At 47.7% G+C, this 27842-nt stretch overlaps 1 protein-coding gene and 1 long non-coding RNA gene across 3 annotated transcripts; one reads left to right on the top strand and one right to left on the bottom strand.

The window, feature by feature from the left end:
• Positions 1-369: 369 nt before the first annotated feature.
• On the bottom strand, positions 370-26580 carry CES1 (carboxylesterase 1 (monocyte/macrophage serine esterase 1)). 2 transcript variants are annotated; one of them, NM_001075554.2, is made up of 14 exons: positions 26430-26580; positions 23127-23331; positions 19584-19728; positions 16595-16728; positions 15328-15481; positions 13521-13625; positions 10375-10479; positions 7775-7813; positions 5631-5771; positions 4008-4088; positions 3159-3306; positions 2327-2458; positions 1007-1079; positions 370-728 (listed from the first exon to the last, which is right to left on the bottom strand). In NM_001075554.2, the coding sequence occupies exons 1-14, from the start codon at positions 26479-26481 to the stop codon at positions 545-547; spliced, it is 1698 nt and encodes a 565-aa protein (NP_001069022.2). In that variant the 5' UTR covers positions 26482-26580; the 3' UTR covers positions 370-544. The 2 variants fall into 2 exon arrangements, with proteins under 2 accessions (NP_001069022.2, XP_005218588.1); XM_005218531.5 differs by having other exon boundaries at positions 23127-23334; positions 26430-26577.
• LOC132342811 (uncharacterized) lies at positions 22756-26723 on the top strand. The gene is made up of 2 exons (XR_009491318.1): positions 22756-23134; positions 26420-26723. It is a non-coding gene; the product is annotated as an uncharacterized lncRNA (long non-coding RNA).
• Positions 26724-27842: the final 1119 nt, after the last annotated feature.

Below are 27842 nucleotides of genomic sequence, written 5' to 3'. Positions count from 1 at the left end.
GACCTGTGGGAGGGCCAGTAAGGGCCAGGCAGCCATGCCACATGTCGCCATGCCCTGTCCCCCTCTTTCCCACTCCAGGACATCCTCAGTCTGTGTCGCCTCCATCTCTACAGGCAGCTCCGCATGGAGGAGGGGGACACAGCACTCTGGTCCCCCACATCCTCTCATTGGAGTTGTGGATGGCCCAGAGGCATGGAGCGGATGCAGCAGCCCCCTCAGCACCTCCCAGGGCCCAGCCCACTCCACTCTGCACGTCCAGAGATCAAGCCAGAATGGCCAGAGCACCTTCCTGCCAATGCTGCCCACTGCCTTCATCCTTCTCTCACTGAGGAGGATGACTTTATTCCAGCGCAAGACAAAGACATTGACTTGGTCTCCAAAAGAACGTTTATTTCCAAATCGAGGCCACAGAAACAGAAACTCCCCCTCCCTGACCTCTCCCACTCCCATCGGATAATTCCTCAGCCTCCACAATAAGACGCCTCTTTGGCACATAAACACTTCTAGAGAAACCTCCATCTGGGGACCCAGTCGAGCCTCCCGTTCACAGCTCAACATGTTTTAAGTGTGGTGCCTTCTTTGCCACCTCCCTGGACAGAAGCTCATTCCAGAAAGCTACTTCCTTGTCTTTCAGCTTCTCAGCGGCCCGAGTGTTGACACCAATCTGAAGGTACCCTTCTTTGTGGTCATACGCTGGCCAATGGGGAAGGCCCTCCCCATTAGGGTTCCTGAAACAGAATCAAATAGAAATTCACCAAAGCAAAGGTTTGGTCCCAACAACCCTCTGAGATGATCAGGGACACCATGGCTTCATTTCTGCCAAAGGCTCATATGCCACCAGAGACAGGAAGCTGACCATGTCCTGGGCAGCCAGTCCATCACAGGGAGCTCTCATGTCAGAGGTCACAGGGCCAGGTGTTTGACCATCGCACGTTGGAAGCTCCCCTCACCCAACAGACACGCCCTGTCCCTTCCCAACCCCACTCCATGTCTGCCAGCAGCTCACCCATTCCGAGCAAAGTTGGCCCAGAATTTCATCACCATCTTGCTAAGATTGATCTCCTCTTCTGAGGCACCATCTGTGGGGAGAGGACAAAGCCATTGCCGCTCAAAATGTGGTTCATGGGCAACAGAAGCACTTAAGAAATTGTTAATAGATTCAGAAATGGAGCCCTTACTCCAGACCTGCTGAGTCTAAACCTGCATTTTAAGAAGATCTTGGGTAATTCAAGTGCACTTTAAGCTTGACAGTTACCAACTGAGGCTGGGCTCAGTGAAGGGCTGGAGTCGATCCATAAGCTGACTGCCTTGTCTTCTGTGCCCACCCAACTGCCCTTCCCCCTTCAGTGTTTTAGGGACACACCCCAGGGTGGCTGCTAGACTAACCCCACCTCCCAGGATGCTTTGGGTCTTTTCTCAGTTTCCTTCACCCACATATGTTTTCAGAATCTGAAAAATAACCAAGCTGCAAGATCCCCAAATACTCATCCATCAGAAAGTGTCCAGAGGCACAGCCCTGGGGTGTGTCACACACAAGCTGTCTGTTAACTGTTGATGGTGGAGACATTGAAGACATTTGTGAGAGTTATTCTTTAAAATATAATGTTAAATATATTTAATTAAAAAAGATACGAGCTTTAGATGAATGGTTGGATATATAGACACACACACATTAGTCCTGGTTCAAGGTTAACAGCAATTATAACCTTACTCTCTCACTCGTACTCTGAGACGCTCTTGTGAGGGTGGCGTGAATAGTGACCTTCTAGCCCTGAGCAGAGGAGAAGGCGATGGCAACCCACTCCAGTGCTCTCGCCTGGAAAATCCCATGGATGGAGGAGCCTGGTAGGCTGCAGTCCATGGGGTCTCGAAGAGTCAGACACGACTGAGCGACTTCACTTTCACTTTTCCTTTCATGCATTGGAGAAGGAAATGGCAACCCACTCCAGTGTTCTTGCCTGGAGAATCCCAGGGACGGGGGAGCCTGGTGGGCTGCCGTCTCTGGGGTCGCACAGAGTCGGACACGACTGAAGCGACTTAGCAGCAGCAGCAGCAGCCCTGAGCAGGGCCCTGAGGGTGACACACTCCCGTCTTGCTGATGCCCAGGTCTGGATTCTAGAGTGACCATGGGTGAGGGCAGAAGAATATGCATTCTACACCATGTACGCTAGAACAACAACAACAAATGGTTGGGCCCTTTGTCCCTGTTACGGTGACTTCAGGAAACGAACAACTGCAGAGAAGGAGGAACTTGCGCAAGTTACCAAATCAAATCTCGGACCAGGAGCTCCTAACTCCAAGTTCATAGTCACCAAAAGGCCATCACCTTTTAAAAATGGAGCCCCGAAGACAGAGAAGAGCTCATCCCCATGGTCCCCTATCACCGTCTTGGGTTTCAGCTCCGATGAGAAGCTTGGGCGATACTGAAACTCATACATGTAGGTGGGGGCTCCCGCATCTGGAAAACATGGATTCATACATGGTTCATTTCAGCAGACACACAACTGGATGGTATCAAGGGCTCCAGGGGGCCGTGAGCAATCAGGAAATGGGGGGCACGCCTGGTCCTGCGTGAACAACAAGAGCATTAATAACAGCTGCCCACTGTGAGAACCAACTGTGTGCCAACCTTGTGTGTTCCTGCAGCAGGTGCCTGGTTATGAGCACAGTAGAGAATAAGGAGCTTGGGAAAATCCTATGAGTTGCTTAAGGGTACATTGGTGGTGGAGGTGGAACTACCTGTGAACCAGTATTTATTCAGTGACCGAGTAAATGAATGAATGAATAAACGAATGCTGAAACTCTGGGGAAACTGATTAAAAATAACTATCATTGTAGAGGCCTCGGGTCAACTCATATAAACCTCTTTGCCCTGATGCATTCTCACACCAGAACATCTAGATACACACAGTTTATGTCCACAGAAATACCACTACATTTCATTGATAGCAGGCTGCTTTTCATTCCTGTGCAGAATACCTGCAGCACAACAGGTGCTTTCAGTTCCGCCTATTTTTGAGCATTTCAGGCCAAATGCAGTTAGTATCGGATGTACAAGTCTCAACAGTTTCCACGTGTGTGTTTCGGCTGAGGGCCGGGCAGGAACCAGTGAAGGTGGAATGGTGGTGACCCTCTCCTGCCTAATGTCCAGGACTCACCTCTGTGGCGACGGGCCACATTCACAGATGGGACGCCAAATAGCACGTCTGCTATCAAGTCCAGGAACAGGTCTTTCTTTTTGACAGGGTCGTCTGTCCCTCCTAAATACTTGTCAGTGGCCACTGGACTCAGTTCCTCAGGAATGCTCTGAAATAGATCAAGTGAAAGTGACCACTGTTAAAATTAAATACAAGGTAGAGACCAGACTTATGAATTATCTGTGCAGACAAAACCATTTAAGCCATGGGAGCAAAACTAACTCTCGCTTATTTCATGCACCTAAGCAAAACCTAATTTAGGTTATTTTTCTGTAAAGCCCTCTGACAATCACAAAATAAACTTAAGTCATCTCCCTAAAATGGTATGAGATAATCACTTTTCACCATTCCCTTGACACCTGAAAAACTCTCTTGTAATAAGCAACCACTGGAAAGGTGGACAACTTCCTCATTTTCACTTTAGAAGCCATGCTGTAACCTCATGTCCTCAAACCTATCAGCCTTTGAAGTTGGAAGCTCCCAGAGAGAAAAGTGGTGTTTATGTACAATAAATTCTTCTTAAATATTATTCATTCACTTGGTGGTTTTAATTTTGCTACTTCTCAATTTCTGACCTCACCACCCCTGGTGAGTGACACAGCATCTCTTGTTTGGTTAATGGTGAGCCTTTTAAGCCCACTTGAAACTTTCCCCCACCCCTCAACTTGAGTAACAATAAGAAAAGTAGAAAAAGTGGATCAGAATCCCCCAGCCCCAGTCTTCATTCTGCCATTAATTTCTCTGCAACTGGGGACACGCTTCTGGCCCTCTCTGGGGCTCAACCGGTTCCTGTGATTCCTAGAGTCTCACAAGGAGAGAGTAGGACTGCCACAGGAGTGATGTGGCCGTCTTCTGGTCCAGCTTGTCTTCAGGCAGAGGGTAGCTCATGAACTGTTAAAACAAAGGTTAAACAACTGTGAATCATTAAGCAATAGCAGGAAAAACCCAAGAGACCAAACCAACGCAGACTTAAGGTCACTTTGCCATGTCTTGATGGGCATGGGTCTTTGATGAGTTGGGCAAAACCAATGAATCAAACAGACTTTTATATCTAGAGATTAAGGAGTGCAAGGAGGATAAAGTAATTGTTAAGGGAAGGTGCCCCAGTCTTTGTGTGTGTGTACAAATAATTAGGCTAGAGTTCCCACAATAATCATCAAGACAGAAAGGGAAGTTTTCAGCCAGCCTACTGTTGAAGTGGAAGGCCCTGGGGCAGATGACACAGACCTCCACAAATACCCTGCTGTGTCAGATAACTGAGAAAGCTCCAAATCCTGCCATTATGACTTGGGTCCTTTGGTAAAATCTCTGAAATCATGCTGAAGAACCACAGAACTCTGCACATAACGACTCCATCAAAACTCTGTCCTAAGACTTGACCAAACTCCAGGACAGCTGCAGGAAGCTTAAGGCCATGTCCCCAGGATGACCGCAGGCCCCCTTAAAGAGCTCTGGGCTGCCAGGAGATTTTACTGTTTGTTCCAGCCCAAACCTGGTGATAGGCAGGTAGGTCCACGAACCCCTTCTAAATCTTTTCTTTGCCCCTTTAGATGTAAGTCTTCCACCCATAACTGTTTCCTCAAGGATCTGAGAGCCATCTCTATGAAAAACAAACATTCAGGGATAATTCTTGCTCTCTCCTCCAGTCCCTGTGAGATGATAAAGGCCTAAGTTCAGTGGGGTCTTGCTTCTACTTACACCATTGCCTCCTGTCATAAAGGCAGGAGTTGTTTCTTCTCCACATAAATGCCAGCTAACAAATCCAGGGAGCCCAGTCACACAGACAATCCACCCTGCCTCACCCATGCCTTAAAGAGGCTCCGGGCTTTCATTTCAGGGGTTGGGTTCAGTTCACGATGGGTCATTTCCCTCTAGCAGGGGTGTAACTGAATCAAATCTGTTACCACTTCACCTAGTGTCTGGCTTTGTTTATCTCTGTCAGAAGGGAAAGCCCTTCCTAACTTTTAGAAGTCAATTTTAACTCAGGAGGAAGCAGGCTCCTCTGACTCTTTCCAGTGAGATGAGTGAGAGCATGGGTGAGGGGGGGGTAATTTACGGAGAAAGCACGAAAGCAGCAAGCCTGAGGCGAGAGGCTGCAGGTTCCAAGCCCCACTCTCCTTAACTCCCGAGCCCCTGGTCCTTTCCAGGTTTTTCATCTGCCCAGTGATGATCTCCACCAGTCCTCCTGGAACCGATATTTCAGGATCCATGGATGGGAGGACAATTAGAGAGTGTTTGGGGACGTGGGTCCCCAGGGCTACATCTCCCAGATGACAGTGTGGACCATCAGAGATGGTTTCCATGGAAATGTCAACTTGTATGAAGGGGACAGCTGCCCTGGGGACACAGCCTCTCTCCTAGAGAGAGGTCTGTGACCAGAGATGGGAGGGTGATGGGATGGGAGACAAGTCTACAAGGCCTGCGCTTTCTCACCAGTGGAATAATCCAGCCAAACTCTTGCTTGTTGATTCCCACCATGTAGGGAACATTGTTGAAATTCTTTTCAGCCAGCATCTCTTCGGGCATCTTTGGCAGCAGCATTCCGTCAACCACGGTGGGCAGGAAAGGATGGCTCTAGGGAAGAGAACGAGGGAGTGTCTGTGCTTCCTCTTCCAAGTCACACCCTCATCCTCCTCTCCACCTGCTGGAACTCGAGGCCAGTATCACACACCTGGGTGCCCGTGGGTGGTGGCCACACACCTGGGTCCTAACAGAGGGGGCTAAGTCTGCAGATCCGAGAGGGCTGAACTCTGACCAGGGGACAGCAGTGGTCATGTGATGGGGACAGATCTCCACTCAAATTGGTATGAAAATATATCATATAATGTGTATTTAATTTGAAGTGTACATAGTAATATATCTATGTGCATTCCTCCATCTACAGTCCTTGCAAGCATCTCTTTATAGAACCACCCTCAGCAGAAAGTCCCTTTACTTTGGTCACTTTAGCAAAGCTATAAGATAACCAACTTTTAAACCAGGCCCCTCCGCCATGCTCTATTCATCTCCAGCCCAAGCACACTTATCAGATCTTTTAATCACACAATACCTTGCTTAACTTTTTGGTTCTTCCCATAGATCAAAGAAGTAGAAATGAAGAATAAGTAGTTAACAGATGACCAGGTCTTCTCCCTAGCTTCCCCTTTAGTAATCTCCAAAATAAACTGTGTGAACAAGATGATATCTAGAAGATCACGAGGAATCAACAACCTGCATATGAGCCTGCGGACAGAGGGGAATGGCTACCACTCTGACCTCCTATCTCAGTGGCGAACTGAGATTACTTCTCTGTTGCTCTTTAAAAAGTTTCATGACCAGGGATTTGCCTGGTGGTCCAATGGTTAGGAATCAACCTTGCAATGCAGGGGTCTCGGGTTTGATCCTTGGTTGGGGAACTAAGATGTCACATGCCTACAGATAGCTAAGCCCACGCACTAAAATTACTGAGCCCACGTACCACAACTAGAGAGAAGCCTGCATGCTGCAACAACAGCCAAAAGATTCATGGCCAAACGGAAACTTGGGAGGTGGTTTTGGGGGGATGCTGACTTCGCCATCTCCCCAGATTCCTGCATTCTGATTAAAGTCACCTTTCTTTTTTACGATTTGTGAATATGTATTTGATCTCATAACCAGTAAGGAGCAAGACCCCTGATTGGTTCAGTAACATTCTCATTATTCGTAGCACTTAAGTTCTGTAAAGTTACCACGACTCTGATTTAGGGACTGCTCTATCACTTCAACAGGGGAAATATGGGGCCAGGTTCCTGAGCCTCTGGTCACATTTTCTCAACCTTGTGTTGCGTATGTTCTTGTTTAAAGACACCTTATGTAATATACATTTCTTACAGACAATTAGTTATGTGTAATATTTATTGATAATAAAACACCAACCAACAAGGCCTCAATGTTTTCTCGGCCTGGGGAGATTGCTGTTGGAGTTTCCTGCATGACTGGGAGGGGGGTGGTGTCCTGAGGAATGAGACTCATGGCTCCTTTCCCCACATGCCTGCAAATAGAGTGACTTGCACAGCCAGTCAACCCTGCAGCCCCCAGGAGATGATCTGGGCTCCTCGTGAAGGCTCCTGAAGAGCCCCTTACCCAGTCATCTCCACTCCCCACATGGAGGTTTCTCGTTCACCTTCTCCCAACAGGGCATTTTTAGGAACGTAAACAAGACCAGGGGCTGGCTGGGGACAGGGACACAGAGTTCAAAACTGGGGGCATTGGACTAGGAGTCCGGGAAACTGGTTCCAGTCCTATGTCTGGTCTTCCTGGCTGTGTGACCCAGGCAGGTCACAGCCCCTCTCTGGGCCTCAGCAATATAAACACAAGGAGATACCATGATTCTACAGAGAAGAATTATTTCATTCTTTCCTTTTCACTAACTGGAGCTTAAAGGTGTCAAGTGGAGAAGGAAATGGCAACCCATTCCGGTATTGTTACCTGGGAAATCCCATGAATGGTGGAGCCTGATGGGCTACAGTCCATGGGTCGCAAAGGATGGGACTTGACTTAGCAACGGAGCAAAGGTGTCAAGACTTAAAATGTGTATTCAAGAAACCAAAGGTCCTTACCTCTGTGGAGTCTTTGTGTAAATCAAGAGCGAAAAATTTCTGTGAAGACAAAGACAGTGGTTGTGGTGAGGAGGCTTCCTGGGAGGAAAGCTGACCTATGTGAGCTGTGCTCAAAGATACCAACTTCTCCCTCCTGGTGCCACCCTGGCTGGGCTGAAAGGAAGCAGGCAGGACACCCTCCCCTGGGCACCAACACAGGGAGCAGGTGTGGGATGGGGGAGGGGAGCTCTGCAGAGGACTTTTGGTGCCTGCCCTTCCTTCCACCCATTTCCCCTTCTGTTCTTCCAGGCAACAACACCCCGGTTTTCCTTTGGGGAACTCCCTCTTTCCCACTCTCACTCCATCATTGCAGACATCTGTATGTGACCTCCGGTGCACCAAATCCCTGAATACAGGGACTACTTCAGCGGTGGACATGTGCCCATGTCAGTTCAATAGAGTTTATCCAAATTTTTGCTGCAATTGTTGGGAAATAGGGTTTCTAAGCAGATAGTATGTAAGAGTAGAGTACTGTTGCTGTCTTTAACCTCCCCAGGGGACAAATCAGTCTGAGAGTGAAACCAACACAGAAAGTTAAAAGCTGAGGGATAGCGATAGATTCTTAATAATAGCATATGTGCATCTGGATCCAGCCGTGCCTGAAGCCATCCACTCTTGGATTTGGCAGTGAGTTACCTGAAGATTCTGTCACAACATATTCCTTTCTCTTTTCAAGACACTTTGAGATGAATTTTTTTATCTTGCTTTAGAAAATCCTGACTCCTACAAGCTCACTGAAATTCAGCCCACCCCACACTTCTCTTTGTTGTGAGCTTACCAAGACTGTGCTAGCTTTGTTGTGACACTGGAGCTAACAGGCCTGACCAGTATGCAGGAAATCCTATTAAGGATCCCTCCATTATGTGCTGTAGGCCCACAATCCAGGTGTGCAGGTGTGTGTGTGTGTGTGTGTGTGTGTGTGTACTGGAGAGAGAGGATAATCCTGGAAACACTTCCACATGATCTCAGAAGATCTCAGAAGAATAACATGGACTCTTAGGTTCTCTGGGTTTCCCCAAAGTCAGCCACTCTCCCCTTATAAGCTGAATCTCTTGTGCCACATGAAGAATTGATGAAAGAAATTTACCTCTGAAAGAAATGTACACAACCAGAAAACAGTTGTGTTTTTATCTTTGAGCACAGTGGTCACCTTATTTGAGCCTGAGAAACAGGGATCCAAGGCTACATTGGACTTTACCCATGGAAATAGAGCAGAATCCAGTGCTGGAGCCTAGCCCCGGGGAGTCCAGGAGTAGCCTCAGGATTCCAGGGTCCAGACAGAGAGTCCAGGTGCTCAGGCGACTCCAACGGTTCCCATTGGTTCTAAATGTGCTGTTCTCTGGGTATCTGTCATGCTGTTAACTTCCTGTGATGACCCACCACCATAGCCATCCATCAGTCCTGAAATGTCACCTTCTCTGTGAAGTAGCCCTGCTTGTTATAATGAATGCTTCCCCTCTCTGTACTCCCACCACACCTAATCCACTCAAGTCAATGTGTGTATTTCTCCTCGAATAGTTCCTTGTGAATAGGGACTATATCCAATTATGTCTGCGTCACCTGCTCTGTTATCTCCCTGCATACACTTAGCAGAGGTGCATGGATGGATGAAATTAGTCAATCCAAGGAGTATGGGTGAATTGGGGGGATAAGTGAATAGATGAATGATAGCCAGCCGACTAGGTGATGGATTCATCATTGATTTTACAGAGATGGGTGATGAAATACATACATATGGATGATTGGTAACAGATGAATGAATGCTATAGATGAATTGATAGTATTTAAGATTGATGAAAAGACACTGATAAATTGGATTCATTGGTGGATGGACAGATAAAATGATGAATGAATGGATGGAAGGTTGGATGGATGAATGGGTAGATACAGTTATATTAGAGTCACAATTGAGGCAGACACACAGAAAATCTAAAAAACTGGACCACCACTGGGTTATAATTGAGGTGGTTTCTAAATTAACCAAAACAAATTGTGACAATATTTCTGAAAATCTTTGTTCGAAATAGTCCCATCCCCCAAATTCAGGGTGGTAATTATCTCTGAGAATATATAATGTTTAATTTCCTAAAAACATATCAGAAACTGAAGCCCCCATACCTCCAGCACGTGCTCTACAACAAGACAAGGCACGGCAATGAGAAGCCTGGGCACCACCAGCTGGAAAGTAGCCCCCACTCACCAAGACTAGAGAAAGCCCGCACAGAGCCCAGGAGGCCCGGCATGGCCATAAGTAAATAAACTTTTAAAAAACATTAGAAAACAATATTGGAAAAAGTAAGTGTTGACAGATATGAGGAGTCATTACACAGTTGTTTATTACATTATTTTTTTGTCTTTGCTAACATCTGAGGTAGTCTGTAATAAGGAAGGAAGGAAAGAAAGTTCCCATTCAGATCTAGAGGCTGACACTCCTCCTGGGAGCTGAGAAACTGTCCCAGGTAGTTTTTCCAGGGCAAGAGGACTGAAGGTGAAATAATGAAGCCTGGGGCCATGTTTCTAGGGTAGGGGGCTTGTGTTTCCAAGAGAGTAGACGCACCTACCATTTTCAGTGTTATCTCCAGGAGCTCGTCCTCTGTCTTCTGGCGCAGGCAGTGAACAAGGACAGCTGAGGTGGTGGTTTTACAGCCAGCAATGACAGCAATTTGCTGTAGAGATCACAGGTGACAGGAGAGTTCAAGAGCCATCTCTCTTTCTTCCATCAATACTGAGTGTTCTGTCCCAACCTCAATTTCTATAGGCAGCCTGTGATAGCAGAAAATACTCCAGACCAGTAGGTCCTGGGTCCCAGGGATGCCACTTACATTCCTCAGCCTCTGCTGCCTAATCTCTGTTAAAGTGGGCAGAATGATCTCAAAGCTGAACATCTAGAGAGAGGCAGCATGGAAGGGGTGCTTAAGAGCCTGGAATCCAGAATCCCACTTTCTAATTTCAAATCTTGGCTCATCCGATTAATAGCCATGTGGCCTCAGGCCAGTCAGTTGCAAATTGCAGCCAGAGGAGAAAATGCAGAAGAAAAGTCAGGCGCCATGATGACGGGGCCCTGGAGAGTGTGCACGGGCTGCCCAGAGCCTGGTCTAGTGTCTGACATACATCAGCGCTCAGTATGTATTTGGTGGGAAAATAAAAAGGCGCAGGAAGAAGTGGAGGAGAGAGGAAGAGCGGGAGCGCGCAGTAAGGGACCTGAGAGTCTTTGTTCTGCCATTCCTGGTCCTGTTGGATAAAACCCAGGTCCATCTCTACCACGTCCATTTCCTCGGAATAAACTCCCCCTTCTTAACTTTAGCCTGATTAATGGGCTTCTGTTGTCCATAGCCAAACAATTCTGAAAAAAGTTCCCCCAAATTCTAAATGTTCTTGGACTCTTATCTCCTCCTCTCCTACTTACCACTCACCCCTTTAAGTCTGGCTGCTGCCCCCACCCCTCCACCAAACCAGCTCTCACAGCCGGACCAAATGACTAAGGCATACTCCTCAGCAGGGACTCTGTGCTGCTCATCCTTTCTTTGTCTTTGTAACAGTCTCCAAATAAAGACAAAGCCCTCACCGGGTCCTACATAGCATGGCCCTGCCAATGGCCCCATCTCAGCTCTCTCCAGGTCCTATCTGCACTTTCTGCCCTGGCCACATCAGCCTTCCTCACTCTCTCTCTTAAGATACCTGCTCCTGCCCAGGACATTTGCACAGACTGTTCCCTCTTCCTGGATATTCTTATCAAATAACTTACTACTAATCCTTCTGAACTCAACTCGTGATCATTTTATTTTTCAAGAAAACTTTTCAAGATAACCTCCCCCTACAAACTGGACTCAGTTCAATTCAGTTCAGTCGTTCAGTCGTGTCTGACTCTTTGCGACCCCATGAATCACAGCCCGCCAGGCCTCCCTGTCCATCACCAACTCCTGGAGTTCACTCAGAATCATGTCCATCGAGTCAGTGATGCCATCCAGCCATCTCATCCTCTGTCGTTCCCTTCTCCTCCTGCCCCCAATCCCTCCCAGCATCAGAGTCTTTTCCATTGAGTCAACTCTTCACATGAGGTGGCCAAAGTACTGGAGTTTCAGCTTTAGCATCATTCCTTCCAAAGAACTCCCAGGGCTGATCTCCTTCAGAATGGACTGGTTGGATCTCCTTGCAGTCCAAGGGACTTGCAAGAGTCTTCTCCAACACCACAGTTCAAAAGCATCAATTCTTCAGCGCTCAGCTTTCTTCACAGTCCAACTCTCACATCCATACATGACCACTGGAAAAACCATAGCCTTGACTAGACGGACCTTTGTTGGCAAAGTAATGTCTCTGCTTTTGAATATGCTATCTAGGTTGGTCATAACTTTTCTTCCAAGGCGTAAGCGTCTTTTAATTTCAGGGCTGCAGTCACCATCTGCAGTGATTTTGGAGCCCCCCAAAATAAAGTCTGACACTGTTTCCACTGTTTCCCCATCTATTTCCCATAAAGGGATGGGACTGGATGCCATGATCTTCGTTTTCTGAATGTTGAGCTTTAAGCCAACTTTTTCACTCTCCACTTTCACTTTCATCAAGAGGCTTTTGAGTTCCTCTTCACTTTCTGCTATAAGGGTGGTGTCATCTGCATATCTGAGGTTATTGATATTTCTCCTGGCAATCTTGATTCCAGCTTGTGCTTCTTCCAGCCCAGCGTTTCTCATGATGTACTCTGCATATAAGTTAAATAAGCATGGTGACAATATACAGCCTTGATGTACTCCTTTTCCTATTTGGAACCAGTCTGTTGTTCCATGTCCGGTTCTAACTGTTGCTTCCTGACCTGCATACAGATTTCTCAAGAGGCAGATCAGGTGGTCTGGTATTCCCATCTCTTTCAGATTTTTCCACAGTTTATTGTGATCCACACAATAAAGTCAAAGGCTTTGGCATAGTCAATAAAGCAGAAATAGATGATTTTCTGGAACTCTCTTGCTTTTTTGATGATCCAGCAGATATTGGCAATTTGATCTCTGGTTCCTCTGCCTTTTCTAAAACCAGCTGGAACATCTTGAAGTTCACAGTTCACGTATTGCTGAAGCCTGGCTTGGAGAATTTTGAGCATTACAAACTGGACTATGTGTTGCTTTTGGATTCTGTTGACATCAGGTACCTCTATTGCTCCAATCACAGCTGACATTTTCTAAGTTGTGCAATTATATAATTATTAACTGCCTCCTAAATTATAATAGAAGCTTCATGAGGTTGCTAGATGTCAGATTATGTCTAATAATGAGTGAATGAATCCTCCAAGCAACTACCCCAATTACAAACCCCCGGGAAGAATCCACTCCAGAGTCACATGGAGCCAATGAGTTCAGCAGACTCAGACCCCGAGAGAGGCAACACAGGTGACAGGCCCCTGCCCACTCTGCAGCCCCTCACCCCACCTGGCACACTTTGGGAAACAGGTTCTGTGGAAAGTGCACGGGGCTGGCAGTCCAGAGTCACGAGCCCAAGTCCAGCTCTGCCCTCCTCACCTCTTGGCCAGTGCTTCAGCTCTCTTCCCGGTTTGTGCAGTGGCATAAGGGGGAGGTGGGGAGAGGTGTGTCCTTCTCCTACATGTTCAGCCACCCTCACCTCTGTGATTCTTCGAGGATGTCAGCCAGACCCCATTCTAAGAACAGCCCTTGACAACTCCAGGAGGGCAGCGCGTGGTGTGCGGGCAGGCCAGTGTGAGACCTACCTCAGCTGCAGCCTTCGAGTCCCTCTTGACCAGGGTGGAAATGAGGGCCACGCCGCTCTCAGAGATGGCCCGGTGGAAGAGATTCCTGGCCAGGGGGGATAACACCTGCAGGACCGTGTTGAGAAGGGAGTTTATGCTCATGGGGAGGGTGGTCTTCAACAGCTATACCCATCCACAACCCTCACCTGGACTGTGGAGACCACGGGCCCAGCATCTGTAAGAAAACCTCAGCTGGAGGGAGGCAGGAGCAGAGGGACAGAACAGGCGGTGTGTGGCGCCCACTGACTATAACAATCAGCAGTACCTGAGGGCAGCTCAGCAACTCCTAGCAACACTTTAGCGGCACAGTTCTTATAGCAACTATACTCCAGTAGGAATTAATTAAAAAAATAAAAGTAAATAAAAAATCTTCAACCTGGCTGGGGAAATATAGAATAAATAAATAAAGTAAAGGCACAGTTCTGATTTCCTGTTTCCATTACTCAGAATTTATCCTAAGGAAAATGAGCATGGAGGTACACAACAACTTTTAATAATGCAAACGTTGTTTATAATAGTAAACACTGGGAATAACCCAAGGTTTCAATATTGTGAGATTGGGCAACTAAGCTGTCTTTCATTCTTTTCATGGAACTACTTGACTATACACACAAAAATATGAAAGGGTGTGTAATTGTTAGATAAACATTTATGTTGTTTTATAATGCTAAGGAAAATTTTTATTTAAGAAATTCCACCTAGATTAATACATAATAGAATCATAGGAAAAAATTAGAAAAATACAGATCAAAATGTTCACGGTGAGTCTCCACAGACAATGGGATTGCGAGTGAATATTTTTCTTCTTTGAGGTTTTCTGTACTTTTATTTCTCCACTTTATTAAAAATAAAAACATTTTCCTCTGAGTGTTCAGTTGTGAAACCAACATAGATTTTTAAAAATCAGTAATACGGAATTCCTTGGTGGTTCAGTGGTTAAGACTCCAAGCTCCTAATGCAGGGGGCTCGGTTGGGGAACCGAGTTGGGGAACCAGTTGATCCCCGGTTGGGGAACTAAAATCCCACAGGCCAAGCGACCGAAAAAAAGAAAAAACGGTAATAGCACTAACTCTCTGCTAAAATGTGAGATAGTTGGAGTGTTTCCCACAGCTCCCAGCACCTTCTAATCTGGCTTTCCAGCTTTGCTTCCTTTGGTGTCTCCCTCATTCCCATTCCCCACACCACACTCCCAGGTCCTGTCTGTGTCCCCTTGTCGCCTGTCCCATCCCCCATCCCTCCTCTTCTTCTCCTTCTCCCCAGCCCAGCTCCATCCCTCAGCCCCAGAGACTGCTGCCCTCCCTCCTGGGCATGGACAAGCCCCCAGAGCCCTCAGAGGGGGCCCCCAACCTGTTCCTAGTGCTCGTGTCTCCCCTGAACTGTAGGCCTGGCTTCAAGTCAGACAAGGACACCCAGACCAACCTCAAGTTGGCTCCTCTGATTAATCATTTACACCCACCCCTAATCTCAAGAGAAGTGAGGCGAGTCCTAACGTTAAAATGATTAAGAAGGAGAGGATGAGCTCAACCGACACAGGACAGCAAGAGAGTGTCTGTCACAGCTGTGGCTGCAGCTACGGCCCTGGAGGCTGAGCTGAGCCCTGAGCTTCCTGGAGGCCAAGGGGAGTCTGGCCATTAACTCTCCACCATCTGATGCTGCACAGAGTCAGGTCAGCCTTGAATCCAGGTCTTGGAAGTAAAGGTCCCAGGACTAGATGGGATGATCTGCAAGGGGTCCTATCAGCAGCCACATCAGGGCTAGGAAGACTTACAAGAATGGAGACACTTTCTGCTCCTGCTGACTCTCCAAAGATGGTCACAGAGCCTGGATCCCCTCCAAAGTTGGCAATGTTCTCCTGGACCCAGTGCAGCGCGGCCACCTGGTCCAAGTGGCCCCAGTTCCCCCGACTGTGCTCGTCCCCTGTGCTGTGAGTAAGAGAACAGGGTGGGGTTGGGAGCAGAGATGTCCCGGCAGGGCCCTGAGGACCAGAGATGGGGCTGGGGGTCCAGGGGAGCCTTCTGGAAAGGACTGGGCTTCCACAGCCCTGACACAGGGTCTTCACTTTCCTGCTGTCCTGCTCTGCTACAGGGCTCTACAGAGCCATCCTTCATCTACTGATTGAGCATTTGTTATGGTCGGGGTGAAACTCTGACTCACGTGGTAGAGGAGAGGCCGGGGGGAGAGGAAGTGGGGCGAGTACATCCAGTTACACTGTCCCTGGGAGCAGACTCGGGCCATGGGGGGAAGAAATGAGGGGTCTCCGTGAAGGGGACACATCCTGGGACACGACTCCCCTCGGACAACCCTTCCCCAGCCCACAGGTCTTTCCAGGGAGGTGACCACCCCTCCCCCGGCCCAGCCCCCAGCATCTCAGGGTAGGAGGTCCTGGTGCCAGTGCATTTGGGAAAAGCTCAGTAACTGCCTGCTGGAAACCTGGTTCCTGTCCCCACAGAATCCACACAGGAGACTCAAGCCTTCACTCACGCATGTGCCAAATTCCAGAAGGAAATGGGGTGCGTGGCCCAACGCTCCTCCCAGTAGATGTACCCCTGGAGTCAGATGCTCCTTACCACCTCCCAGTTCCAGGCAGCCGTTTCTTCACCTACAAGACTTCATGGAGCTCCCACATGAGTCTACCCCTTCTTTACTTCCCAGGAGGAAAGATGTGTGAGCCTCTAAGTGCTGTGCTACATGGTAACTGTCATCTTTAAGAGACTGCAACATGCCAGGCAGCACAGTGAAAACGAGAACAGCAGTTCAGATGAGATGACAACTGGGTTGGGCTTGTAGGAATAATAGGAGTGTGTCAGGGAGATTAGGTGTTTTATGTGTAAGAGCTCAGAAGTAGGTGCACCAGGGTGGCTGGGGAATGAGAAGGTAGGTGGAGCCCAATTAGGAGGGGACTCAGATGTCTTAGTAGGGAGCCTAGCAAGGAGCCCCTTGAGGGCTTGCAGACCAGAGGGCTTGCATGACCAGAGTGGGGTCCTAGCACCCCCACGCTGGGGGCATTGTGCCACCAGGAGAGTCCAGGGTCTTACCTGAAGAATCCCCAGATGCCCAGGCGGTACTGAATGGTCACCACCACCACGTTTTCATGGGCAGAGAGGACCAGCCCATCATATGTTGATGCCCCGCCCACCATGAGACCTCCTCCGTGGATCCACACCATCACCTGGACGGGGAGGATGCAACCACAGGGTTACAGGAAGCAGAGCTGGGGAAGACCTCAGAGGCAGGTTTGGTCACCTACCCGTTCTCCAGCAGTGGCCCAGGCCACCACCCTACTCAGGGCACCCCGGCTGCCCCTGCCTGTCTCCCCTGCCCCAGTGCCACCTGCGCTCAGCACTCTTCATGCTGAGAACATCATCATGGGAACAGCCAAGGCTCGAACATCATCCCCTCCCCAGCACTCCCACCACCCTCACTCCTGGGCCCCTCACCCAGCTCAGCACACTCAGCATGCAGAAGCCCTTGGTTAGAAATTTGTTTCAGCTTCCTCTTAGTTACCTTTTGTGTGGCGAATTCAACTTCTCAAGTGAATGAATGATCATGTTAAGAAGCACATGCCGTGGGTGGCACCTCTTCTTAATATGACTTCCTGCTACCTCCTCCGCTCCCCAAATCTCACCCATCCTCCAAAGCCCAGCCTAAAACTACCTCCTCTGAGAAGTCTTTAACCATTTGATGAATATGGTCTGAAAACCTACTAGGTGCCAGGAGCACCTGAGCAAGAACTGAGGATGAGAGTGAATATGTATTCACATATTATGATAATTCATAACACACAGCCCTCAACTTAAGGAGTTCACATAGCAAGAAAGTGAGAATGACTAAAATAATAGAAACACTTGGTTAATAAAAAAATCAAAGAACTCATATATAAATTATGTAACAAGTATTATTTAAGCATTTAAAGTAAACCATCCATGAGAAAGGAATTACTACTGTCCCTTTTCATAGACAAGAAAACTGAGGCACTTAACCACCCCGAGGTCACGCAGCTAATGGGTGGTGGAGGCAGGACTCGAACCCAGGCAGTCTGGCTGCAGAGTCCACATGTTGAGCCACCCAGCACACAGCAGCCAGTGGCCATGCCGCAGTAGGTTGGCTGCTGGACAGGAGGAATTCCTTCCCTTCAATTCTAACTAATGCATCAGGAAGACTAGCCTCGTGTGCTGTGCCAGACACTGCCACAAATCTTCATATTGGTCACTGAACACTTGTGTGTGATTATCCCCAATTTGAGGAAACAGTAAAAGGTGGAACAAGGATTTACACCCAGACCCTGTGGTTCCAGAGTCAGTGTCCACAGCTGAGGTTCTCCAGCCTCAGGTTCCCGGAGCCCCTGCTCCTCCAACACTTTTTTTCCCTGACTACCTCTGGGTGGAGGGACTGAGTTTACAGTCATCTCTGAGACCAGGCTGAGCCAGGGGCTGGTCAGCAGTGAGGCCAGTCCACTTCTGTGCAGATCCTCGAAGATAGGGGCTGTGTGGTCATGGTTTTATGTTTTTCCTTTCTCCCAACCCTTAATTCTAGCTCTGTCTATGGGAACACTGAGTACATAATAGGGAAAAGAAATGAATGCATAAATGAATGAGTGAAAAACTGTCTCCACCTCTCTGAGCTTCTAATCACAAGTTCACAGACACCCTCCTCCACATCTGGGCACCATGCCAGGGGTGTTCCTGGGTGATGGCTGGATGTGCCCACCCATCTCTACCCCACTGACCCCTTCTTTTCCAGCAGACCTGCCCCGAAGACCTCCAGCCGGAGCCTAGAAGTCGGCTCTGTTAGGTAGGTAGAATAGGGAAAAGGAGTCCAAAACGGCGGTGGCTAAAAGACAAGGAAGGGAAAAGCCCGCAAAAATAGAACAAAAGAAGGTCCGAGGACCGAGGACCGGAGTGAGGACCTCAGGTAAAACAAACAACACTCCTGGCTGGCCCAATTTACAGAGGACAGGCCCAGGAAAAATAACATATAAAAAGAGGAGCCAAAGATAGCTCTCTCTCTCTCCCCCGAGCGCTGGGGTGCTCTTCTCCTCGTGTCTTTGGATCGATGTGCCCTCACGCCTCAAAGATGGATTTTCCTGCTATCTTCTAAATAAAATACACCTGTAACACTGAGCTGTAACACTGATTTGTCTAAGAGCTACAACATGGTCCATTCGAGACCTGAGAGCTGTAACACGGTCTATCCAAGACCCGAGAGCTGTGACACGCCGAAGGGGCTTTAATGTCCATCACTCCAAATCTTTGTTGTGACAAGACAAAGAACCGAGGAACATACACCTGCGTGACAGCTCTGTCTCTGGGTTCCATGTATTCTGGAAATGCTGACTCACTGGGTCATCAGCTTCACCCAAAACAATTAGGAACTGAAATTAACTACAAGAAAATCTTGATAGCTGGAAAAGGCAAAGGAAAATACATCTTTGTTGCTCCAGGCTCTGCCCCCCAAGCTGTGACACCAAGTCACAGGAAGCTGTCAGAGAGGGTCTCTGTGTGCTGAGGAAAGGCCACACACAGGCTCCGTGCTAGCCCATGTCAGAGCGCTCCTGGCTGTTCCAAGAGCCCCGTGCTCCAGTCCTGCCAACCCTACTCTGTGACCGCTCCTTCCCCTCACTGGGCCTCAGTTTCTCTGTCTGTAAAGGAAGGGTTGGCTTGTTGGCTTATCTCCGAGATTGCTTCCAGCTCTAACTTTATGGAAATGACGTTTTACCCTCTCTGGGTATCAGATTCCTAATCTAGCAATTAAGAGTCATCCTTCTTGTCCATCTATTAGCATGAGAGACATCAGAAAAATTAAATGTGCATTACAGATGTGCAGCAATCTCCCCCAGGGGCCCTACTCTGGCCGAGGGGAAACAGAGGAGTGGGCAACCTGCGCTCCCTGATGTCGGGTTTGGCTGTGGTGCACAAGAAAGCCCTGGGGCCCCAGAAGACCCTTGGCCCAAGACGCCCCCACCCAACACTGCCTTCATCCCCTTCCAGTCTACACCAGCCTTGCCCAGTGGTTCCCACCGCTCACCGGCAGCCTGCTTCTCTTCGTCAAGTCAGCAGGGGTGTATATATTTAGGTAAAGACAGTCTTCGGAAAACGTGAGACTAATGTTCTCCTTTCTGTTGGTAAAGAGATCTGAGAGCAACTGTGCCCCCACTGGGTCTTGGGAGCACCTGCAAGGGGCAAGGAGAGAGAAGAATTCTTGAGGTTCAATCAGAGCTGACCAAGATGTCTTCTGTGGTCCTCAAAGGCCTTGGGCTGGCAGCTTCAGGCCAGTAAATAGAGTTGTTCTTACCATACCTGGGGCATGCGATGGGGATCCATAGGCTCATCAAGGTCTCCCAGGACCATGTACAGTCAGACCTGACCCTCTTCCCTTCTTAGGCCTCTGGAATGCCCTGGGTCAAGGAAGGAGGCTGCCCTATGTGCTGATGGGCATGAGAAAGGAACATTCCTGCATCCCTGGGTCCACACCAGCGCTGTATGACGCCGCTGTAGAGTGCCGCTGTATTCTGCCCACACGGAAACATGTTCTAGGCCACAGGAGACTTCCAGAAACCAGGAGAAATCAATCAAATGGCAGATATTTAGGGCCTACAACAGAGCAGGGTCAAATATTTGTGGGGCAGCATTGCTGCTGCTGCTAAGTCGCTTCAGTCATGCCCGACTCTGTGCGGCCCCATAGACGGCAGCCCACCAGGCTCCCCCGTCCCTGGGATTCTCCAGGCAAGAACACTGGAGTGGGTTGCCGTTTCCTTCTCCAATGCAGGAAAGTGAAAAGTGAAAGTGAAGTCGCTCAGTCGTGTCCGACTCTTAGCGACCCCATGGACTGCAGCCTACCAGGCTCCTCCATCCATGGGATTTTCCAGGCAAGAGTACTGGAGTGGGGTGCCATCGCCTTCTCTGGGGCAGCATTAGGGGAACTATATTCTAGTCCTGCCTCAGCCTGATTTTCTGGGTTTCCTTGGGTGAATGCCTTGCCTGCTCTGGGTCCCAATCTGTCTGATGTAAGTGAGGGGAGTGATTTCTATAAGGGTCAACAACATGGACATGCTAATATTTGTCAGCAACTCATCACAGGCAAGAGCTATTGGTTGTCCCAATAGGAGACTTTAAAGATGCTACAGATATTATAATTTTTAATGTTTATTGAGTCCTCTCAACTTGCCAACTGTTGTTTTAAATCCTTCTTATATATTAACTCATTTAAATTCCCATTGGCCCCATGATATGGGTACTATTATTATCCTCATTTTACAGTTGAGAAACCGAGGCACAGAGAAGTTAGAGAACCTGCCCAAGGTCACACAGCCAGAAAGAGTCACACTATGTCGTGCTTATGTTTTCAAGGATATCATAAGCCACATTTACGGATCTCAATGCCCCCACAAAAACAGGTATGACTGCCCTCAGTATTTCGATGAGGTAACTGAGGCACTGATGTGCTTGGCTGACACAGCGGTCAAGTCACAGAATCACAACCTCAAAGATAACCTCTTGATTTCCATCCTGTGGGGACTTTCCCCAGATCACTTAGGCAAGGGACATAATATTCATAAAAGAAGATTAAGAGTTAAAAAGGAAAAATACTCAATGTCACTAGTATTCAAACAAACACAGAATAAAAAGAATAATTTTGTATATAATGGTGATGGTAACAATTATTAACATTATTCTGCCTATTCAGTAGATAAATAAATTTTAATAACTCCAAGCATTGACAAAAATTCAGTTAATGGAGGTTTTCATATATTAATTAAAACAGTGCAGTTGGAATATTTCTGAAGGGAAATTTTTAAAATACTCTTACTCCAAAATGTTATATCTTGGAACTTATCCAAAAATGAATATGCATGAAAATTTAGCTATAGGGTGTTCATCAGAGTGCTATTTATAGTATAAAAAATATCAACAACAATGAAGAACCCCAAATAAGAGATGGAGTAAAGAAATTATGATTCAATAGTCAATATAAAATGGTGATTAAACGTCAGGTTGTGATATTTAATGACACAGAATGGTGTTCATGATACACTTTCATGAACTTCGTTTACTGCTTTCATCTATATTATCTGTACCATGTAATACGATACTGTGATATAAGAAAAATGAGCATTTGTAAGAAGTATGTATTTGATCTTTGGCCAGTTTCTGCTGAAGAGCTCTTGACACCCTTGTGTTCATACTTTCCTGAGCAGTGTATACTGTTGGATTAATGAAGTGACTTTTGGACCACACCTAAAAGCGGGAACTGGTTGCCAGAGGAATAATCTCATTATTATAAGCAAGGGAACCTTCTCTCACAGCCCCCTGAACTCTGGAAAGAGAAGATGGGCTGGAGGGGAATCAATCACCAGTGACCAATGACATCAATCCATTGGCCATGTAATGGCTTTCCAGGGGGCTTCAAGGCAAACAAGCTGTCTGCCAATGCAGGAGACACAGGAGATTACCTGGAAGAGGAAATGGCAGCCCACTCCAGTGTTCTTGCCTGGAAAATTCCATGGAGAGAGGAGCCTGGTGGGCTATAGTCCAAGGGGTTACAAAGAGTCGGACACAACTGAGCAATGAACACTCACGCCCATGTAATGAAACCTCCGTAAAAAGTCAAAAGGACGGGTTCAGAAAGCATCCTGGTTGGTGAACCAGAACTTGTTTTTATTTTTCACACTGCATGGCATGTGGAATCTTACTTCCCTGATTAGGGACTGAACCCTTTGCAGTGGAAGGGCGGATTCTTAACCTCTGGACAACCAGGGAGGTGGCCACCGTGCTGGGTCCTCTGTCAGGGACCTCACCTTACGGATCTCTTCATTTGGCTTGTGGTTTGTATCCTTCAATATCCTTCATAATGAAATGGTAATCTAGTGGGGAAACTAGTTTGTTGAGTTCTGTGAGCTGCTCTGGTAAATTAATAGAACCTAGGAAGGGGGTCACGGGAACCTCTGAATTATAGCCAGTTGGTCAGATGCAGTTGACAACTTGGATTTGGCATTTGAAGTAGAGGGAGGTTTTGTGGGACTGAGCCCTTCACAGATGGAATCTGATGCTATCTCTGGCAAGACAGTGTCAGAAATTAGTTGAACTGTTGGACACACATATGGTCTGCAAGAATTGCTTTTTGGTGTGGGAAACACACACACACATTAGAACTGGGTACAGGAAATTATGTGATTCCACTTTAAAGGAGAAATTATGGAACAGATAAAAGACTAGAAAAATAGAATCTAAAATATGAACAGGAGCTCTTGCTAGGTTGTGGAATTGTGTATGATTTTCATTGTCTTAATTTTACTTACCATCCTCACTTTTCAAAAAATTAATTATTTATTTGGCTGCATGTTTCTTGCCTATGACACGTGAGGTCTTTTAGTCACAGAGTGTGAACTCCTAGTTGAACAAAGGGCTCTAGAATGCTGTGAGAGTTCTGGAATGTTGGTAAGGACCTACAAGAGCTTGAGGATTTCACAGCAAAGTATGAGCCACTCAGTGGATTGCCTTGGCTCCTTTCTGCATCCCTTTGAGACTAACATCCCCACTGAAAGATGCCAAAACCACACCCCTGACCTACATGGGAGGGTAAGAGATGGTATTCTTCACAAAGGTCCATGGTTCTGCAGGCTGCGGCGGAGCAAACCTCAAGGATCCAAGAGGAGGCTTGGCAAAAGGGACTCCCAGGAAGACGGCCACAGGCTGAGCAAATCCTTTTAAGCTGACATGTTTCCCCAGGACTCTGCCCTGAGCGGTGTCCACAATAGGCGGTGAGGGTGCCAGCCCTGCTGGACATTGGGAGGAAATGAGGACACGTCAGTGGTGACAGTGAACTGGGTTCTGGGTGGATTTTATTACTTTTCCCACTTTTGATACTTTGCCACGTGACCTTGAATGTCCTCTCAACTCTCTAAGCCTCAGCTTCTTATGTAGGAGAGGGTGAAGCTGTCTTTCCTAACTCACAGGGTCATCAGAGGGAGGGTGACTCGGGGTCACATTCTATCTGTCCCATTCCCGTGGAGCAGGCGGTTTTTTCTCACTGAGCTTAAATGCGTCTCCTGCAGTTGCCACGTCAGGCCCGGTCCTTGCTGCTCGGGGGCATCCTGCACCTTCATGAGGCAGGTGGTCTTAGTGTGACCCCTGTTCATGCTCGTCCCTCAAGTTCTCTCTTGTCCATCCTCAACAGCTGCAGTTTGTTTAAGCATCCTTACAGGAAATGATTTCCAGCCTCTCACCCTCCCAACTGTTCCCCTTTAGATACAGACGAAAGGCCAACCTCTCAAAGTGTGTGGCCAGACAGAGAAGAATAACCCAGATCTGGTCTTACAGACACAGCCTTCAAGAGACATGACATGGACAGATGCCCAACTGGCAAGAGTGAAAAAGCGGGTGATGGGCTGTGAGGTATAGGCAATGATGGTGACAGCAGTGGCTACCATTTGTGTTATAGGTAATGATTGTGTATTGAGCACTTACTATGTACCACGTGGGCACTCTAATCAGAGCAGCCTGGCTAGGGAGACATCAATATGCCCATTTTACAGATGAGGTAACTGAGGAAATGGAGCCAGCTAGTATGGATTTTCTAAAGGTGGAAAAGGTATGACCCTGCCAGGGGATAACTAGCAGTAAGGGGATGCTGCTGCTGCTGCTAAGTCGCTTCAGTCGTGTTTGACTCTGTGCGACCCCATAGACGGCAGCCCACCAGGCTCCGCCGTCCCTGGGATTCTCCAGGCAAGAATACTGGAGTGGGTTGCCATTTCCTTCTCCAATGCATGAAAGTGAAAAGTGAAAGTGAAGTCAGCTCAGTCGTGTCCGACTCCTAGCGACCCCATGGACTGCAGCTCACCAGGCTCTTCCGTCCATGGGATTTTCCAGGCAAGAGTACTGGAGTGGGTTGCCACTGCCTTCTCCAAGTAAGGGGATAATCAGCTTTTAATTAGGGCTTCCCTGGTGGCTCAGATGGTAAAGAATTTGCCTGCAATGCAGGAAAACTGAGTTTGATCCCTAGGTTGGGAAGATCCCCTGGAGAAGGAAATGGCAACCCACTCCTGTATTCTTGCCTAGACCGAGGAAGCTGGTGGGCTACAGTCCACAGGGTCACAAAGAGTCAGACATGACTGAGCGACTAACACATAACTGCTCTTCCCCTCGGTTCCAGGCCTCTCAGAGTGTCACAGAGCCAGAGAAGATAAAACCCAGTGCAGCCTGGGCTGTCAGAGCACTGATGGCCAGAGCACTGGCTCTGGACTCAGGAGACAGAGAATTCAGAGCGTGGTTTTCCAGCTGACCTTGGGCATGTACAGTTCCCTCTCTGAGCCTCAGTTTTTCCATCTATAAAATGGTACAGATGCATTCTGAGGTCCCTTGCTGCACCCTTGTATTAACCATGTCCTCTATGTCCCGTATTCTGATGCTTTGACAGCTGGAACCTTGCTGATTCTGGGGGAACTGCCCCTCCCAGAGTTAGCCAATCCCTGGAGACAGGAATGAACTTCCCCTTCCAGCCTGCCAGAGCCTGTACCCCAGTCCCCTTCTTTATCAGGTCCTCCCCATTCGCCACTATCATCCTGCCCCAAACACTCCAGGACAAAGTACCTGAAAACTGTGCGTACCCCCTAGCCTGCTGAAATTGTCTGCTTTGCCACTCCCAACCCTATTTATCCTGCCTCTCCTCTTCCTTCCCTATCAGCGTCCAAGATTAACACCCTTACTCCCAATTTCTTTTCTTCCCTCGTGACTCACCCCGGTCTCTCTCTCACATGAAAATGTGAGTCATAAACCATCTTTCCAAAAGGTACTTGGCTCCTGATCTGTGGGCCTTAGAATACCCTAATAGTCTATTAATACATATCTCTTTTTTTAAGCTTTAAGCTTTTAATTTTGTGTTTGGATATAGCTGATTAACCATGTTGTGATGGTTTCAGGTGAACAGCGAAGGCACTCAGCCATACACACACATGTATCCATTCTCCCCCAAACTCCCCTCCCATCCAGGCTGCCACATAACACTAAGCAGAGTTCCATGTGCTGTGTATAGTAGGCCCTTGTTAGTTAACCATTTTAATATAGCAGTAATACAGTGTCTTTGAAAGCAACTGCTTTATCTCTTTTTTCACTTTCTCTATTTCAGGCACTCTTTAGAATAAACAGCCCATTTCCACCTCACAACAGTCCACGGAGATAGAGTTGTCACCCCCATTTTCAAAATGCAAAACCAAAGCACAGAAAAGGGACATCCCATGTGTAAGAACACACAGCCCCTAAGTGCTGAGCTGGGATGGGAACCCACACCGCTCTGTCTCCCGAACCAGTATTAATATGCTGGTAAGATCCCTTCAGGGCTTCCCAAGTAGCTCAGCGGTAAAGAATACACCTGCCAATAGACACAGGTTCAATCCCTGGATCAGGAAGATCCTCTGGAGTAGGAAATGGCAACCCACTCCAGGATTCTTGCCTGGAAAATTTCATGGATAGATAGCCTGGTAGGCTACAGTCCATGGGGTTGCAAAAGAGTTGGACATGAGTTAGCTATTAAACAACAATAACAGAGATCCGTTGCAGGATTCTGGTAAAGACCCACTCCATATCCATATTAATAATCAAGAGGGAAAGACATGGAGGAGCGCGTCAAAGTCCTCAGCGGGATGTGGGAGGGGAGCTGATTGTCTTCCTCTGGTGTGGCTGTGCTGAGCCGAGTCTAGGGCGTGCTTGGTCCCCTGTGTCTCCTGCCATGGGGCACGGGCTGGGCTAGACCGTCCAAGTTCACAGAGCGCGCGCTGCTGCAGAACCCGGCCTGTCACTGCTTTGCCCTGTGCCCATCCTTGTCCCCTACAAGGATTTCCAAAGATGCTCCTGCTATCTGCATTTCAGGAGGACTCACCCCAAGCTGTGAAGGAACCAAGGGAGGTCAGGACCAGAGCTAAGAGCCACATCCTGGAAAGAGAACTGCTCCTGTACACAGGTGTCTGCGCTGCTCACAGGGGCTGTTTCAGTCCCGGGCCCCAGCTCCCAGCCTCAGCTCCCTCCACAAGCTCACGCCCCAGCTGTTCAATAACAAGCAAATCTGATGTGTGAGCCACGCCCAACAAGAGTTTACCTTCTTTGAAATCAAGAACCCAGACTTAACTCTCCAATTGCAGGTAGCTGCAGATTCTATAAACAACTTGTTTCATAAGTGCTTCTCCTTTCCTGGACTCTAACCTTAGTGCTCTGTGACCTTCCCAGAGCAGGCACAAACAGACAAGAGGCTTTCAGACAAGGGGAGTTTTTGATCTGGGGTCCTCAGAAAAACTGGAAAGCTTTCAGAACAACTCCTAGCCCCACAGCTGCCTAGTTAGAGAATTAAGGGCAAATCTTTTCATTTCCTTTGGCTTCAATTTCAGAGTTCCATGCTATTATTTTGGAAGCATCATAAATTTCTTTCAGTCTCTCTTCTGATGTCTGAATTAATTTTACATTATTCCTGCGAAGTGACTCAGCCTCCCATTGTATACCTCCAGGGTCAGGGAACTCATTACCTATCCAGGCAGGGATCTGGGGAGAGAATGTCTTTACAGTAAAGGGACTCCATCTCTCCATTTCTTTGGTTCTAATTATTCATCCATCCATCCATCCATCCATCCTTCCATTTATTATTTCATTTATTCATTCTCCAAACATTTACCAAATGCCTGGCACTATGCTAAGTGCTATGGATACAAAGATAAAACATGGTCCATCTCCTGGAGGAGTCACCATGTGATAAGACAGAGGCAGGGAGAGGTGATAGGTGGGTTGCAATGCAGCGTGGCAGCACCAAAGTAGAGGGATGCAGAGTGCTCTGAGTACACCTGCGACAGTGCCCTTACCTACTAGGGGAAAGAGGAAGATGCTCAAAGCCCGTCTAATAGAATCATTATATGTCCAGTAAATGGGACATTCTCTAAGTACACTCTGGTACAGCCGGCTAAGGCAGTATTACACTTTCACTCAAATTAGTGATGTGCACCTGTTTCTTAACAGGAAAAGGCAGGCATGATGTATTGTGAAGGGAAAACAATCATAATATAGTCATGCATTAGGATACTGTTTGGCAGTTCCTTAAAAATCACGCACAGGGACTTCCCTGCTGTCCACTTGCACACTTGCACTGCAGGGAGGATGAATTTGATCCCTGGCCATGGAACTAAGATCCTGTATGCCATGTGGTGTGGCCAAAAAAATAACAAAAAATGAAACACAAAGTCAGCATATTACCCAGCAATTCCACTCCTAGGTATATACCTACAATAATTGAATAGGACCATTATTCATA

The sequence above is a fragment of the Bos taurus genome, chromosome 18, assembly GCF_002263795.3.
Source record: "Bos taurus isolate L1 Dominette 01449 registration number 42190680 breed Hereford chromosome 18, ARS-UCD2.0, whole genome shotgun sequence".
NCBI classification, from domain to species: domain Eukaryota; kingdom Metazoa; phylum Chordata; class Mammalia; order Artiodactyla; family Bovidae; genus Bos; species Bos taurus.
The sequence above is the reverse complement of the archived record's forward strand: the minus strand, read 5'-3'. Positions and strand labels throughout refer to the sequence as shown.